This window comes from Parasteatoda tepidariorum, chromosome 4, assembly GCF_982258835.1.
Source record: "Parasteatoda tepidariorum strain Cologne lab strain chromosome 4, Ptep-v5.0, whole genome shotgun sequence".
NCBI classification, from domain to species: Eukaryota; Metazoa; Arthropoda; class Arachnida; order Araneae; family Theridiidae; genus Parasteatoda; species Parasteatoda tepidariorum.
This window is the reverse complement of record NC_141758.1, coordinates 105848871-105864419: the sequence shown is the minus strand read 5'-3', so window position 1 is coordinate 105864419 and position 15549 is coordinate 105848871. Positions and strand designations below refer to the sequence as shown.

The following is a 15549-nucleotide window of genomic DNA, read 5'->3' as shown; positions in this document are numbered from 1 at the left end:
TTATGTATATTAATTTTTATTTATTTCATCTCAATTTGCAAATTTTTTTATTTGACCTTAAGAGCAAATTTTATTAATTTAATTTAATTGAACAATTTATTAATATATAAAACCAGTTAGTTTCCTAAAAGTGTTGCTTATTAAACAATTCTTTCAGAGATTAATCAATAGTCGACAGAATTTTAGTCGATTTTTACACATGTTCTCGGATCTTGATATTTTTGATAAAATCTTAAAAGCATCTTTCTGTATCTGTTATATTTTCATTTATTTTTTGTTAATGATTTATTATTCTTATTAATTTATGATTTTTACATTTATTTATGATTTTTCTAGTTTAATGTGTTTCTTTAATTTGTTTATTTACATTTCTATAGTTTTATTCATAAAATTTTAAATATTAACCTTAGAGTAGTTAATATTTTTTATTTATTTTTAGGTGTTTAATTGTTGATATATTGTATAATTTCTGGTAGTACTTTCCTGATAAATATTACCAGAGATTCCAGTTAAATTAAATAATATCTTTTGTAAAAGTTCCAAAATAGATCATTGTTCTTGGAACTTAGATATGCATACAAAATCTAAAAAACAACTGCCTGTGGCTCGATCTTTGTTCATGTATTTTTATTTATTTATTATTATCAATTGATTATTATTTATTAATTATTATATATTATTATTCATTATTATTTTTTAATTAAAATTATTGATGATTTTACTTTCGTGTGTTTCTTTAATATATTGATTTATTTAGTTACATTAATATATTGTTATTTATACAATTGTTTTTATTTACTTCAGACTAAGTAGTTGTTTTAACTTATTTTTTTCATTGCTAATAGTTGATATGTAGAATTACGTGATGATAACTATTACAGTTATGTCCGTTACAGTAACGAACATATTTTGCAACGGTTTCATAACACAGAAAATTTAAGAAATTATATAGATTTTGTTTTTTAAAAATAAGAAATAAGTAAGACGTTGTTATTTGCATTTTTTCCGAATATTTAGCGTATGAATAAAAAATATCTCAAAATTATCTTTACTATAAAAATCATCTCTAAAACTAACTAAAAAGAAATCTGCAAGTAACAAAAATAATATACTTTTAGTCATTTTAAGCTCAATCATAATAAACAATCTTATGTTCGCGCAATGATTTTATCGGAAACACTTAAATACATTATATAGACTACTTGTTAATTATATCCACTATTAGGTAATGCCTACAAGACATGTGAAGTTCACAAAATAAAAGTATGATTTAACTTTAAATAACGTTATAACTTTAAATAACGTTATAACTTTAAATAACTTTAAGTAGCATTATTGAGACATTTGTAATGCAATACAATCTACAATTTTATTCATTTAAATCTTTTTCAATTCCGTAAATAAAAATGTTTTATTAAAAATTAGTGCTAAAATTCTAATGTATAGAAATTTGATTTTAAAATAAGATACATAATAATATGAATATATTGAATTGGTATTTTGCTAAATAAAATTAACTATAAATTGGATCAGTTCTATGATAAACATCAACCATAATATCATAAGAAAAACACCACAAAAGACTATATAATGTAGTAATAAAAAAATACCTGTAACTTGGGCACGTTCTTATGTTAAAGTGGATATTTACTTCTGATACATATTACCTGGAATTAAAACAAGATTCCCACAACAAGATAAAAGGCAAAACCTGGAACTAAATTTTTAGAAAAAAGTCAAAATTTTTGCACATTTAGCTTATTAGATGGATTAAAACATCATCCTAAAAACTTTATCCTGTAACTTTCTTAAATTGAAAGCATTTTAATAATAATATTGACCGATTGCATCTTAAAAGTTTAGCTATATTTGCTGAAACCACGATAGGGTTTTAAATATCATATTGTTGTATTATCTTTCCATTTAATAATTCTTAAACGTGATTAGTTATTTGCTATGCTTTAACTTATACAAAAAATATCTTATAACTGGAAAGTCTTTTTAAGATTGTGGCACGATAAAGTGGTCGAAGATATTACAGTTTAAAGTACTGACATTACAAATTTAATCTCAATTTTAAGAAGTGGGCTATTTTTTATAATCTTTTCAAATAAAATAATAAATCCCATAATTTTGTTGCAAGTTTCTATATTTCCCAGAAAGTGGGAATCATGTGAAAATATATTAATTTAAAAGTAAAAAAAATTGAATGTTTCGTTGAAAATGATATTACGAAAACAATTACAAATTCTAGCTGATTATTGGCTTCACAAACTAATGAAATAAGAAATAAAAAGTTTTTACTTGAAAAAGTTTTTACTTGATTTGAAAAATTTATTAATACGGTACAAAATTGATAATTTAGTAACAAGCAATATTTTTTCATCATAATAAGTCGGCATAAAAAAACGATTATTTTAAAATAACAATTGAAGCAATTAATTTTAGACACGAATTCTCTAACTGATCTAACTAATCACCTCACAAATAGGGAATTATTTATCTTCTAGAAATAAGCAATTAAAAATTTTTACTTTTTCTTATTTTAAAAAAAATAATTCAGTTTGAAGGTGCTAATTTAGTTACAAGTAATATTTATTAATCACGTGAAGTCGGCATAAAAAAACTCATATTTCATAACTACAATGAACAAAATTTTGGACATGAATTCTCTTTTGCAATTATTGATCACCTCCAAAAAAATTTATTTTTAAAATGCAGTAAAAATGCAGAAATTGCAACATATTAATTAAAATACAGATATCAATGGATTGAATTGCTAACTATTTTCGAATAGAAATAACTATAAATGAATTTATGTGCTTTTTATATATATGTACTTATTAAAACGACCACAATGAGCTGCGGATAAGCATCAAAGTAAGAAAAAAATACCATATTACCATAGAATCTACAATAACTGTAATATTTCCTTTTGTATTTATAGGCAGCGACTTACTTCTACACAGAACCTGTAAATAAAACAGGATTCCTACGATCCAGGAAAAAGTGAAAAATACCACTAAAATTTCCAAAAATATGTGGAAATTAATACATTTTAGAAAACCTTTTTGAATATTTTTACGCTTTCATTTTATTTTCAGTTAAAAAATGCATTTGTACATAATTTAAGATATTAGTGCACGTTATGACATAATACACACCGTGACCAAAACGTTCTCATACAACTTTTTTGAAGGATGTTAAAAATTTACATAATTATTGCTGTAATACCAAGTACTTTCGGGCAATTTAGTATAAGCTATTACAAACTTATATGTTTTAGTTTTTAATAATTATTTTCACCTTGGCAAAATGAAGAAATTTAGAAAAATAATGATAAGTAAATTCATCAAAGGAAAGCAACCGGGCAAATTTTTAGAGACTTTAAACACCCGGGGGTTAAGAGAGATTTTTATTTACAGAACCATCAGAAGGTATAATGAGATGTTCTCAGTCATAACGGAAAAAAATCTAGCCGACCAGGGAAAGGATAAAACAAAATGGACAAAAGATACTGTAAAAAGGGTCAGGGAAAAGATATGACGAAGCGGACAAAGATTTGCTACAAAGCTAGTCTTAGATCTCAAGATTTCGAGTGAATCAATGTTAAACATTCGTAGAAAAGACCTTGGCTTTAAAACTTTTCGAAAGAGCAAAATTCACGGATTTTCAGAGTTTGCTGAGAAGAAAAAGAGGCAGAGGGTGGTAGAATCTCTTGCTTGGCACCCTGAAAACAAGGTTGCCCTTTCAGACGAGAAAGTATACGTTTTACGGTCTCAACTCACAAAATGATAGAATATGGTCAGTTTCTATTGATCACACATCCCCGAAATCTAGCATTGTGATCTGCGTTATAAAAATGGTTCGTCCACAATGGCTTTGAGGGTTGGGGGCTATTTCAATGATATTCAAACTCCAGTTAGTTTTCATTAAAAAGGGATTGTAAATCAATGACCAATAATATAAAACTGAGGTTTACAAAAAAGTTTCAGTTAATCAGTATGTATAAGGGAAATTTTTCTGCCTCCAAAAAGATGATGCTCTTAATACCCCACGTGCTGTTCAAGAGTTGGACAGCAAACATTTAGGTGACATTTTGTCTCAATGAATGGTCTCCCAACTCTCCCGGTATATAACCGGTTGATTATATTGCTCAACTTAATTATTGGGAGTACAAATTAGTTCGGTCCGTTTTCAAAAGATGACTCTGGCTGTTATGAATGTTTCACAGTGACAGCTGATTTCGGTGGTTTCAGAGAGGTTACACATCTGTCAATAATATTCAGTTTATATCGCTTTGAGTTTCATACAAAACCCCTTTTTTTACTTTGTTGAACATGTCAAATTTTGTGGTAACTAAGTTTTGTTTTCGGGAAGTTTTGTTTTTCTGCTTTAATTGGAAGAAAAGGGCAGCTGAAGCACATGGAATGCTTGTAGCAGTTAATAGTGACAATGCTCCAACTGATAAATCATGTAGGGAATGGTTTCGACGTTTAAAGAATGATGAATGATGTTGTATACTATGAGCTGCTACAATCTGGCGATTCCATTGCGGGCGATCGGTATAGGCTACAATTAATTCGTTTGAGCCGTGCATTACGAGAAAATCAGCCGGAAACGAGCAAAGGCATGGCAAAATTATTCTTCTGCATGATAACGGTCGGCCTTATGTGGCAAAGGTAGCAAGAAATTATTTGAAAAAGCTCAAGTGGGATATTTTAACTCACCTACCGTATTCGCCAGATATTGCTCCTTCTGATTACTGGTTGTTACGACGGATGCAGCACGATTTGGCAGGTAACTGGCTTTTTTCTTTCCTAGAAAACAAAAAGTGGCTCCTAATTTGGATCACCTCAAAATACGAGACATTCTTTCGAGATGGAATTCGAAAAATGCCTGAGAGGTGGGGGGAAATAGTAGCCATCGATGGACAACACTTTGATTAATCTGGTCATTCATTTTGTTCTGAAATAAATGCATATTTGACTTCAAAAAAAGAACGGACCGAACTAATTTGTTCTCCCAACACAAAATCACCAATTTGAACAAATTCGAAAGATATAGAAGGAAATGCCGCATGCAATGAATTTAAACACATGCTCATAAGGAAACTAAAAGGAGGTGTTACTTCAAGACATTCATTGTAAAGATTGCTACTTTAGTTTAATGCAAAAAGTTTATGAATGATTTATTTTGTATAACTGTCATGAAAATTTTTGTGTATGAGAACTTATTGGTCACAGTGTAAAATAACTCAGCTGTATGTAATTTTAATATTGTTGCTGTTATCGCACTTGATTTAATCGTTGCTGCGATTAAGCCAAGATTTTCTAAGTTTAAAGCTATTTTTAAGAGTGCAACAGATTCTTAATTTAAAAGTTTTTTTCTGAGTATTTAGAAAAAAAATTATGTCAAATGCATCTGTTTCTCCCATAATTTTGTAAACAATTTCTATTTCTTTCCAGATCGTGGGAATCCTGTTATAAATATTAGTCTAAGTAATAATAATAATCATGATAATACAATTTCTGAATTTTTCATTATAAATGACATTACAAAAACAATTTACAAATCCCGTCTCCTTATAATATTCAGATTAAAGTTCGAATGTTATTTCATAATGCTTAGTGAACAGAAAAAGTGTTTTGAGAGTAAAAAATTTAAATATTTTTGAATACTAATTGAGCATATTTTTTTTTGTTATCGGTATTCATTAGACTTTATTTTCATCAAATAAAAGAAATTAAAATAATCAAAATTTATTCTATTCAATTTCAGTTTTAGTTTAATATAAAAAAATAACTATACTTTCATCGAGTTTTTAAATAGTGGGCGTCGAAATAAATTTTTCAGTACTGCTAAGAAATTTCGAAAATAAATAGGAAATAAGTGTTATCTTCACAATAAATCTTGCACTTTATTAGAAAAATTAGATTTTTTGTTTTGTGTACCTGGCAACTTCGATGAAAAAGTTTGTTTACGTTTTACAAGGCTTCAGTCTATCTTAATTTGTTTTAAGTAAGAAATATATGGGGATAGAATTGAAATTATAGTGGAAGAATCTTTGTGAAAAATTATAAAATGTATCCCTTAAGAGAATTGATACTTGGCGGTTAAGTTTTACTCGAATTCGAAAGGAAAGAACAGTCCACGTTTTAACAACCAATCAGGCTAAAGATACCCACATTACGTCACTTACAGGTATCCCATTAAGAATATGGGAATGCAAAAGCACAAATAATTGCAGAAAATCTGAAAAAATTGGGACATTAAAAAAATTATTCATGTTTAATAATTAAAAAAGGGTTGCTTTATAATCCGAACATCTAATAGAAAAAGTTTATGAAAACAGTTATTGAAAATAGTTAAAAATTAATATATACTTTAAACAATTAGCAAGGTTAAGGAGTTTTTAGAGCTATCTATTTTAAAAAAAACTGCATGGGTTTACAATCACGTTAAGAGAAGAAAAAAGCTTTTTAATTGTTCAGAAAATTGGTTTTTTTATATATGATTTCTCTGAAATTGTTTTTTATAAATTTAGAAATTAGTTAATTTTGTTTGATATTTAAGTAATAGAATTGTTTTATATTTCAATGTTTAAATAATTACTACTAAATTATCTTTCTATATTTGTTGCAAGTAGCAAAAAATTATGGTAGTTCCTTTATTTCTTTTTAGGCAAACTTTGAAAATTATTTTTAGTAATAGAAACCATAATGAAATTAATAAATCATTTGTCTGTTTAAAGCTATTAAAAATTTTTAATAGCTACATAGATAATTTAATTATTTAATTTTTTTAAAATTGAAGAGATGAAATGTTTTGTTTGATAACACTACATCATACACCTCACAATGTGAGTGAGTTTTTGGAAGCAAAATATATTGAAGATTACAGTGAAAATAACAGTGTTACTACGCATGGTAAATTGTAAGCAATCCACTTACCTGTCACCACCAAGTACAGCTGTTGCAGCGCACAACAGTAGTATCAAATTTTCCCGCATAATTAGGCGGAATACCTTTCGTCATCAAGGGAACAGTGAGACTTCTTTCGATGTCATACTGTAAATAGAAACACATTTTAAATAAATAAATTAGATGCATTATAGTTTACCAAATGTACGTTACCGGCAAAGTATGGAACACCGGCATTGTTTAGAATGCCTAGGCATTCTATAGAATGCCGGAAGTTTTTAGGCAAAGTATGAAATGTGAGAAGTATTACATACTTTCCCGAGGCATTGTATAAATGCCTAGGCATTCCATAGAATGCCAAATGCTATTTAGGCAAAGTATGAAATAAACGTCCTGATGAGGTTATTATGTAAATGATGTGCATGTTACTGTGAATGAGCGAAATCGGTGGTTGTTGCCTTTCAACGGTGAAAGTTGACAGGTACATAGTCGCTTTGGTGAATGTCTGAGATATTTATTACATGCGATTTGATATTAATTTATTCGTGGATATAATTACATTTATTCGATATTTTAATACTTACTGACGATAGATTAGAAGAAACATCAGTGTTTTGAGAATCGGGCAAATGTATACCGGGCAATGGCAGTTGACCTTAAAAAAACATCAGTGTAGGGTGTTCCTGGCAAATGTATACCAGGCAGTGGCACTTCACTAGACCTACTATGACTAGACCTTTGGTAACTGTCCGAAATATATACTAGGTCTAGTGCCACTGCCTGGTATACATTTGCCCGGTATATCCAAAACTGGTGTTTTTTTCTAAGGCCAAGTGCCTTTGCCCGGTATACCCTACACTGATGTTTTTATAAGGTCAAGAACCATTGCCCGGTATATATTTGCCCGATACTCCAAACATTGATGTTTCTTCTAATCTATCGTCAGTAAGTATTAAAATATGGAATAAATGTAATTATATCCACGAATAAATCAATATCAAATCGGATGACGTTTTGAATTTGTCATTTTTGAATGACATTTAGACGAATCGGAGAAGTATTTCATATTTTGCCGGTTTCTCATTCGGCATTCTATAGAATATATATATATATATATACATATATATACATATATATATATATATATATATATATATATATATATATATATATACATATATATACATATATATACATATATATACATATATATATATATATATATATATATATATATATATATATATATATATATATATATACATATATATACATATATATACATATATATATATATATATATATATATATATATATATATATATATATATATATATACATATATATACATATATATACATATATATACATATATATATATATATATATATATATATATATATATATATATATATATATATATATATATATATGTTGTGACATAGTCGCTTTTGTGAATGTCCGAAATATTTATCATATACGATCTGATGTTTATTTATAATATCTGCTGAAGATAGATTAAGAGAAACGCCAGTGTTCGGAGAACCGGTTAAATGCATACTGGACAGAGGCACTTTTCCTTAAAGAAACATTGATGTAGGGCCTACCTTGCGAAGATATGTCGGGCAGTTGATACTTGATTAAAATGCTTGATACTAGAGGAAGCACTTGATGCGCATTTGATGAAAGAGAACAGCCCTTTGGATGTGTGAGGGAAAGAACAGGCACTTGAGTAAGTGCCTTTTAAAAGAAGTTCCCTTAAATAAACTAGAACACTTAACTAGACATAGTATATATTTCAGAAATTTACCAAAGTGACTATGCGATTGTCAACATTCACCAGTGGAAGTCAATGTATATAGTTAAAGTACATAATCAAAGCGTTTCAAATCAGTCATAAATCTTCAAACACATAATCAAATCAGTTTCTCATTGGACTTCAGCTTCGTTGTGAAAAAACTGGACTTTTGTTAATGGGGGAGAATCGTGTTCATTAAGTAATAGTTTATTTCTGTGAAGATAAACAGGTTTTAAAAGATCGCAGCAGTATATATAGCCTAGAAACTATATATCGTGAAACAGCTTATAGGAACAGCCTTATAGAAACAGCTGGTTAATAATATTTCGATTTATGATGCTTATAAGAGAGAGCCATTGCAGGGGTATGTAAACTGAGTTTTTATATCTTAAAATCTGTGAAAAAAATTTTTCTTGAGACATGATAAGAAAATCGAGATAATTCTATTCTAACTTACTATTAAATTGTGTCAAAATGACAAGCATGTGACATGGGTCAAAATACAGACTCAAGTTAATGAGAAAGATGTTTTTTTACCAGTTCTGACGGAAAAATAAATGTGGATAAAGAAAACTTTGTGATTGCAAAATTTTTTGAGAAAATACTTTTTTACCCTTCTTAGCAAAAATTTAAAACACTTGTGACGACAGTTGTCTTCATCACAACAGAGCAGCTTTAATATTTAATTATTCGAGATATTTTTCGATTTATGCTTAAATACCACACGAAAAAATTTTCAGTGAAAAATTACAGTACTGTATGATAATGAGAGTTCAGGCAACAAAAAATGTATGATCTTCGTGATGAAAACAAAAGTATATGACGTTTAAACCATACATTTGCAATTTTACTTTTCTTTTGGTAACTTCCTCAAATTTGTGGAATTGTAAGAAATTGTTGATTTCAAACTTATGCATCTTATTACTGCAAATAGAAGAAAATTCAAAACCAAAAAGTAAATTTAGTCGAATAAATGGTATTATGTCAGGATTTAAGATATCATGATATAGTAATCAAATTTTACCAAATTTACCAAATTTTGCCACATTTACCAAATTTTGTCACGTATTATAAAGCGACATTTTATTGTTAGTTTCAAAATTACTTAATAACAAACAATGCATTCATAAAAAAAAACTTACTGACGGAGAGAGTGAATGAAAAAGGTATGCAACAGTTTACATAAAATAATATGAATTATATACGGAAAATTGACGTAAGTTGGTCTGCCTTCAGACACTGTCAGCGTTTCTGTTGAGCGCTTTCTAATAAGAGTTTAGATCGTAGGATTCTTCTCTTTTGAATCACTTATTTCTTCACTTTTTTGGACTTACCTCTCTCAAGATGTAGTTGACATCCAGCCAGGCACGATGAAGTGATGGTTTCAATTCAACATCAGAGAAAACAAAGTCCACTTTAGTCGACTGATCCTTTACTTCACCTTTACTGGCGGTAACAAACAAATCTTTCTGTTCACACGACTTCACCACCTTGTGAACATCAGGCTGACATTTCACCAAATTGCATTCCTGAAAAGGAACTTTCCAACGAAAGAAGTCCTCCTCGTCCTCTTGAGTCACATGAAGTAGTGGAATCTTTTCCTTCTTCAGTTCTTCAGCATGTCCCTTTCGCTTGCCTCCAAAGGCCCGTCGCCTGAAAAGAAAGAAAAGGAACTCATTCAGTTTAACATTATAGCTCAGAAAATTTTACAGGAATGTATCGAACCTTGTAGCAAATCAAATACAAATCCAAAAAAAATAAAATTAATCATGTTTCAATAATTAGTTTCATTGAACTTTTTCTATTAGAAGTGTTTCACAGTTAAGGTCCTTTTCATATCAGGCAAACTTGAAAATCGTTTTATGTTTTCCTTTTGATATAAAGTACAACTAATGATTATTACTGGCCACCAATAAATGAAATACAATTCTTCGTATGCGGAGAAGAATAAATAAATCAACAATAAACATTTGCATAAGCGTAATATGAAAGGCATATATAAAAAAATTCATAAAGAGAAAAAAAATTAAAGAGGAATAAAAATTTTTTTTTTTTATCATTTATTATCCTTCCCGTGGAATATAAGTTTTTGAAAATTATTTTTACAAAACTTAAATTCAAAATAAAGATTAATTAGTTAAAATAAAGATTACTATCACTGAATATGTTGCTATTGATCATGACAATTTCAGGTTTATTCGAAACTTAAAAAATTCAAAACATTCTCTGAATAAATTTTCCTTTTAGAACATAATTGAGTTTTTGCTTCAATTATTATTGATTTTACATTTAGATTTATAAAAACAACCACCCCAAAAAACGTTGAAAAAAGCACTTATTGTTTTAGATTACTTTAAAAGCATTGGAAATGTGACAGTTTGGCAAATAAAAATGACAGACCGTCGACACTCTTATAATTACTAATATCGTCATCTTACCAAATCTCGGAACATTACAAAGATTAGAGTTCTAAATTACTTTTTTTTTCTATTTCCTGGGAAACATAAACATTTCAAAGACTGTGTTTTTTAAAATTATGATAAAGGACAGTATGAGTACTTGATTATACTTTCGAAGTGACACTATTGTGCGGCCATTCCACTTACTGAACTTATTTTATTTTAAAATAAAATTAACTAAAAAAATATCAACAAAAAATAATTTTATTCATTTATTTTATAGAGAAAAAAAACATCAAGATTTACTATCGCATTAAAAAAATTGCTAGTTTTGAGGAGCCGATGAATTTAAATATGCTTCGAAAAAACTTTCACGTGAAATAATAACAGGAAATTTTATGAAAATTTGAACTAACTTAAGCAGTTCAATATTACGAAATATTTTTTTAATTTTCTACTAGTTCTATTCTGAACATGAAATTTACATAATTAGTAACCTTGTACGGAACTATAAAACAAGTCCAAATTAACAAAACTCAAATTGTCTAATGGCGTATAAGATCTTCTGAATACTCAGGAAATGAAATGTATTCCTTTATCGGGAGCACGATTTAAATTTTCCATTCTATCAAAAATTTGAATACAATTAATATGGAGTTTTCATACTTGCAAATTTAAAACATAGACAGCATTTTTTGTTTAAGACTTTTTAAAAGCATCGTGCATTAGTACTAAATTCCAAATTTCAATCATAGAAATTATTTGTACAGATGCACGAAGAATAAATGAATTAATAGTACAATTACGATCATTCATTTTATGTTTCAAATAAATATTATGCATACAGTTTTGATCAAAAAGATTATTTAAAATCAGTTCTTAATATGTGATAATTTAAGGAGCTATTCAAAATTAATTTATGCATTATTATTATTCGACAGAATACAAAATAACTCTAAAAAAGGACTAGAAAATTATTTTTATTCAACTTAATCCTAAATATGAATTAAAAATTGAAAATATTTTAAAATTTACAGTTTTTTTAGAAAATTCATCTTCATATGATCTGAATAAGGCTCCTATACTATCAGAGCTGACCTATCAAGCAATATTGGAGCAAACAAGTTTGCCAGTTAACGTTATGTTAGAATTAGTTATGCTATGTGCTTATGATAGCTCTTTGCTCCAAAAATGAATGATAAGTCTGCCTGTCTAATTCAGGGGCTCTAGATCTGAAATATTCAGTAGCATGACAAGAGCAAATAATCAATTTAATATTTATAGACCACGATGACGTAATAGGGCTAACATTATTACGAATAGCATTGGTAATAAAAAATACGAGCTTACAGCTCGCCTGGAATCAAAAACTAGCCATAAGAATTTAATGCACCTTTCAATCATTTATCGCTTCCATCAGAAATAGAAAATTAAATATCTAAAATCTAGCAAGGATAAATATTTAAGAGAATATATTACTTCCCTCATTATATTTTAGTTTGTTCGAACTTAATAATGATGCGAAAAGCACACGTGAGAATCTTTTAAAGAGTATATACAAATATTTGCAAAATACATTCCATTAAATTGAATGAAAAAAATTTTGTGTAATAGTCCTGCAAACTAATTTACACTTTTTTCTGATTTCACTCAAATTTCTTTCATTTATACAGATATCGTGAGGCATTAAGTAAGGCATTTGTTTCATACAAAATACTCCAGAACTAATGTAAACAAAACATTAATAAAAAAAGCAAGCAAATTGTATTATGATTTACACTATTACATACCATGTGATAAGAATGCATGACGATAAGAATTAAAAAAAATTCAAACACGATGAAAAAATTCGATACAATTACAAATTATTTCAGGATGGCACTTAATTTAACTGTTTTAACAAAAACAGATTTTTTTCTAGAAACATAAAATAAATTTCAAATTTAAATTAAATTAAATTATTTAGTTTAAAAATATAATTCAGTTTAGTAAAGAAATTTAAAGATGCTATTACACACAAAAAATAAAGATACGATAGATTTAGTTAGTTCATGGAAATCCAATCATTATCAAAAAAGGTATTCAGAGTAATATTTTGTTTTTCGTGCATAACGTTAATAAATAAATTAAATCTTAGTATTATTCGTTTCGGAGAAAATATGGAAATCAATTTCCCGAAACCCTTTATTAGGTATTAATAGGTACCAAATACCACAACACCAGTTATGAAATTTCCATTAGTACCTAGTACCACAATAAATCAAGCATTTACTGGAATCGAGAAAAATTTCGCAAGTTTTGCTCTCCCATAAAGAGGAAAAATAGTGCTTTTCTCCTCAAAAATTTGAAAGTTAATTTAAGTATTTATTTAAAAATAGTTTTATCGTGCTTTTCTTAAATTTTCTTTAAGTTTCTTAATGTATCGACTCTATTTATTCGGTTATATATTAATAGAAATATATTTCACAAGAAATTTGTTACTCGAAAGAAATTGAAAAATAAATTAGATATAAGGTATTAATGGAAATATAACTTTTAAGAATGAAATGGTTATATTTTATTATTTAAGACTTAATAATTATATTTAGTTAAATACGTATAATGAAAAATGTATATTCGTTGATAATATTATATATTGATTGATGGTATTATTATAACATTATATAAATTTGTTTACAAAACTATGTCTACTTTTATTGCTGTTTTTCGCCTATAAAGTTAGTAAGCTAAATAAGAGCAAAATTTTTCTCAATACCCATACTATGCAAATTAAAGGGCAAGAAGATATTTATATATTACTTTATTTTAAAAAAAAGGAGAAATTTGCATTGTACCATTTTCTACGCTTTCTAAAGTAAATGAAGCTGCAAAAACAATTAATAAATCATAATAGTTAGGCTACATTTGCCTTTGAGTCATAAAAGACATATACAGATGGAACATTGGCACCAAGAGAAAACATCCACAAATAGTCATCATATGGTTTATTTAGACATGGAATCCTAAAGATGATATCTTTAGGCTCTCATGAAGAAAACAATGGATTGTGTGAGATACTGAAATAAGAAAGAAGAAATATTAAAAAACAATTCTTAATCAATGATTGTCTACCAATGTACTTCTTTTTCTTTCAGTACTTGCAAGGTGTAAGTGCCGAAATTCATTACAGCGAAATATTGGAACAATATAAGGACTATAATCTTGATTCATTTTTTAAGCAAATATCTGAGTTTTAAAAGCAGCTGCAATATTAACTGTGTGGAAATATGATCCGTTATGACTCACAGGATCGAGCGTTCGCTTTCCAATGATTTGAACCGGGTTCGAATCTAAGCGATAACTATTTGGTACGAATTCCGCTTCCGACTTGCACCGAACACAATGCAGACGTGAAATATTCTCAATTTTGGATGGATCACGGGTTAGAGGCCCCCTTACTTCATTCTAACTGTGGGATGTTTTCGTGGTTTTCTTGTCCAGGTAACGCAAATTCGGGTAAGTTCAATTGGAAATTCCTAAAAGACGGCGAATGTATCCTAATACATGATTCAGGAGTTTTCTTGTCTTCTGGATTAGGTTCAAAATGACAAGGCTACGGAGGTTAGCATTAATAGTCGTAAACCCAAACAATTGGGTTTGGCTGTGCAACGATGGTTATTTAATAATTATGATATGAATTCCACACCCGGCTAGCACAGACCATAAAGCCGGCGTCTCATCCTCAGTGGTAGACAGATCATGCATTGGAGTCCCCCTGACATCATTCATACCGTTTGAGGTTTTCGTGATTTTCCTTTCCGAGTAACGCAAAAGCGGGTTATTTCCAACAAAATAGTTGCCCACGAAGGCACGTTTCTCCCACTTCCAGGAGTTTTCTTGTCTTCTGGATTGGGTTCAAAATTACAAGGCTACGGATTCGAGCAGTAGAAGTCGTAAACCCAAGAAATTGGTTCGGTAGTTCAACGACGGTAATAAAATAAAACTATGGAAATATAAAAACTATGGAAATGTAAAGACAAAATGCCGGACTATCAGAACATTATCTGTTACAAAATTTTTAAATACTATAAGTGAGAAATAGAATTTTTTTTAACTAGGTAATTTGTCATCTTTCATAAATATGAATATTTCAAGTTTTCTTAATTGTGAAAGACATATACGTCATTTGCTTATTTGGTGTCAACATATTTTAGGCTTAGACACGTAGTCGACAATACTTCTAAATTATTATTAATTATTATTTCAACTTATTTTTTTAATAAAATATATTATTAAAATACGAAACATTTTCTTTACTCATCAAGTATTATGAAAGATTATAAAAATTAAATATCAAAAACATGCATAAGATGCAAAAACCTGAAATTACAATAAAATTCAATACGAAGGTTTATTTAAATAAAAATCTAAAAACTTCTTTTTTGAAGAA

General features: G+C 28.3%; 1 protein-coding gene across 1 annotated transcript; it reads right to left on the bottom strand.

The window, feature by feature from the left end:
- Positions 1-6806: 6806 nt before the first annotated feature.
- Positions 6807-12524, bottom strand: LOC139425861 (uncharacterized). Its single transcript, XM_071181886.2, has 3 exons — positions 12514-12524; positions 10056-10374; positions 6807-7070 (listed from the first exon to the last, which is right to left on the bottom strand). Exons 1-3 carry the CDS (start codon positions 12522-12524, stop codon positions 6957-6959), a joined length of 444 nt encoding a protein of 147 aa, XP_071037987.1. The 3' UTR covers positions 6807-6956.
- Between the last annotated feature and the right edge of the window lie 3025 nt (positions 12525-15549).

Bases quoted from the DNA above. Each gene is read 5' to 3' on its own strand.
- LOC139425861 (XM_071181886.2), bottom strand. The intron at 7,071-10,055 runs GTAAGTCCAAAA...TTCTATTTACAG, and splicing joins TCAACTACATCTTGAGAGAG to TATGACATCGAAAGAAGTCT.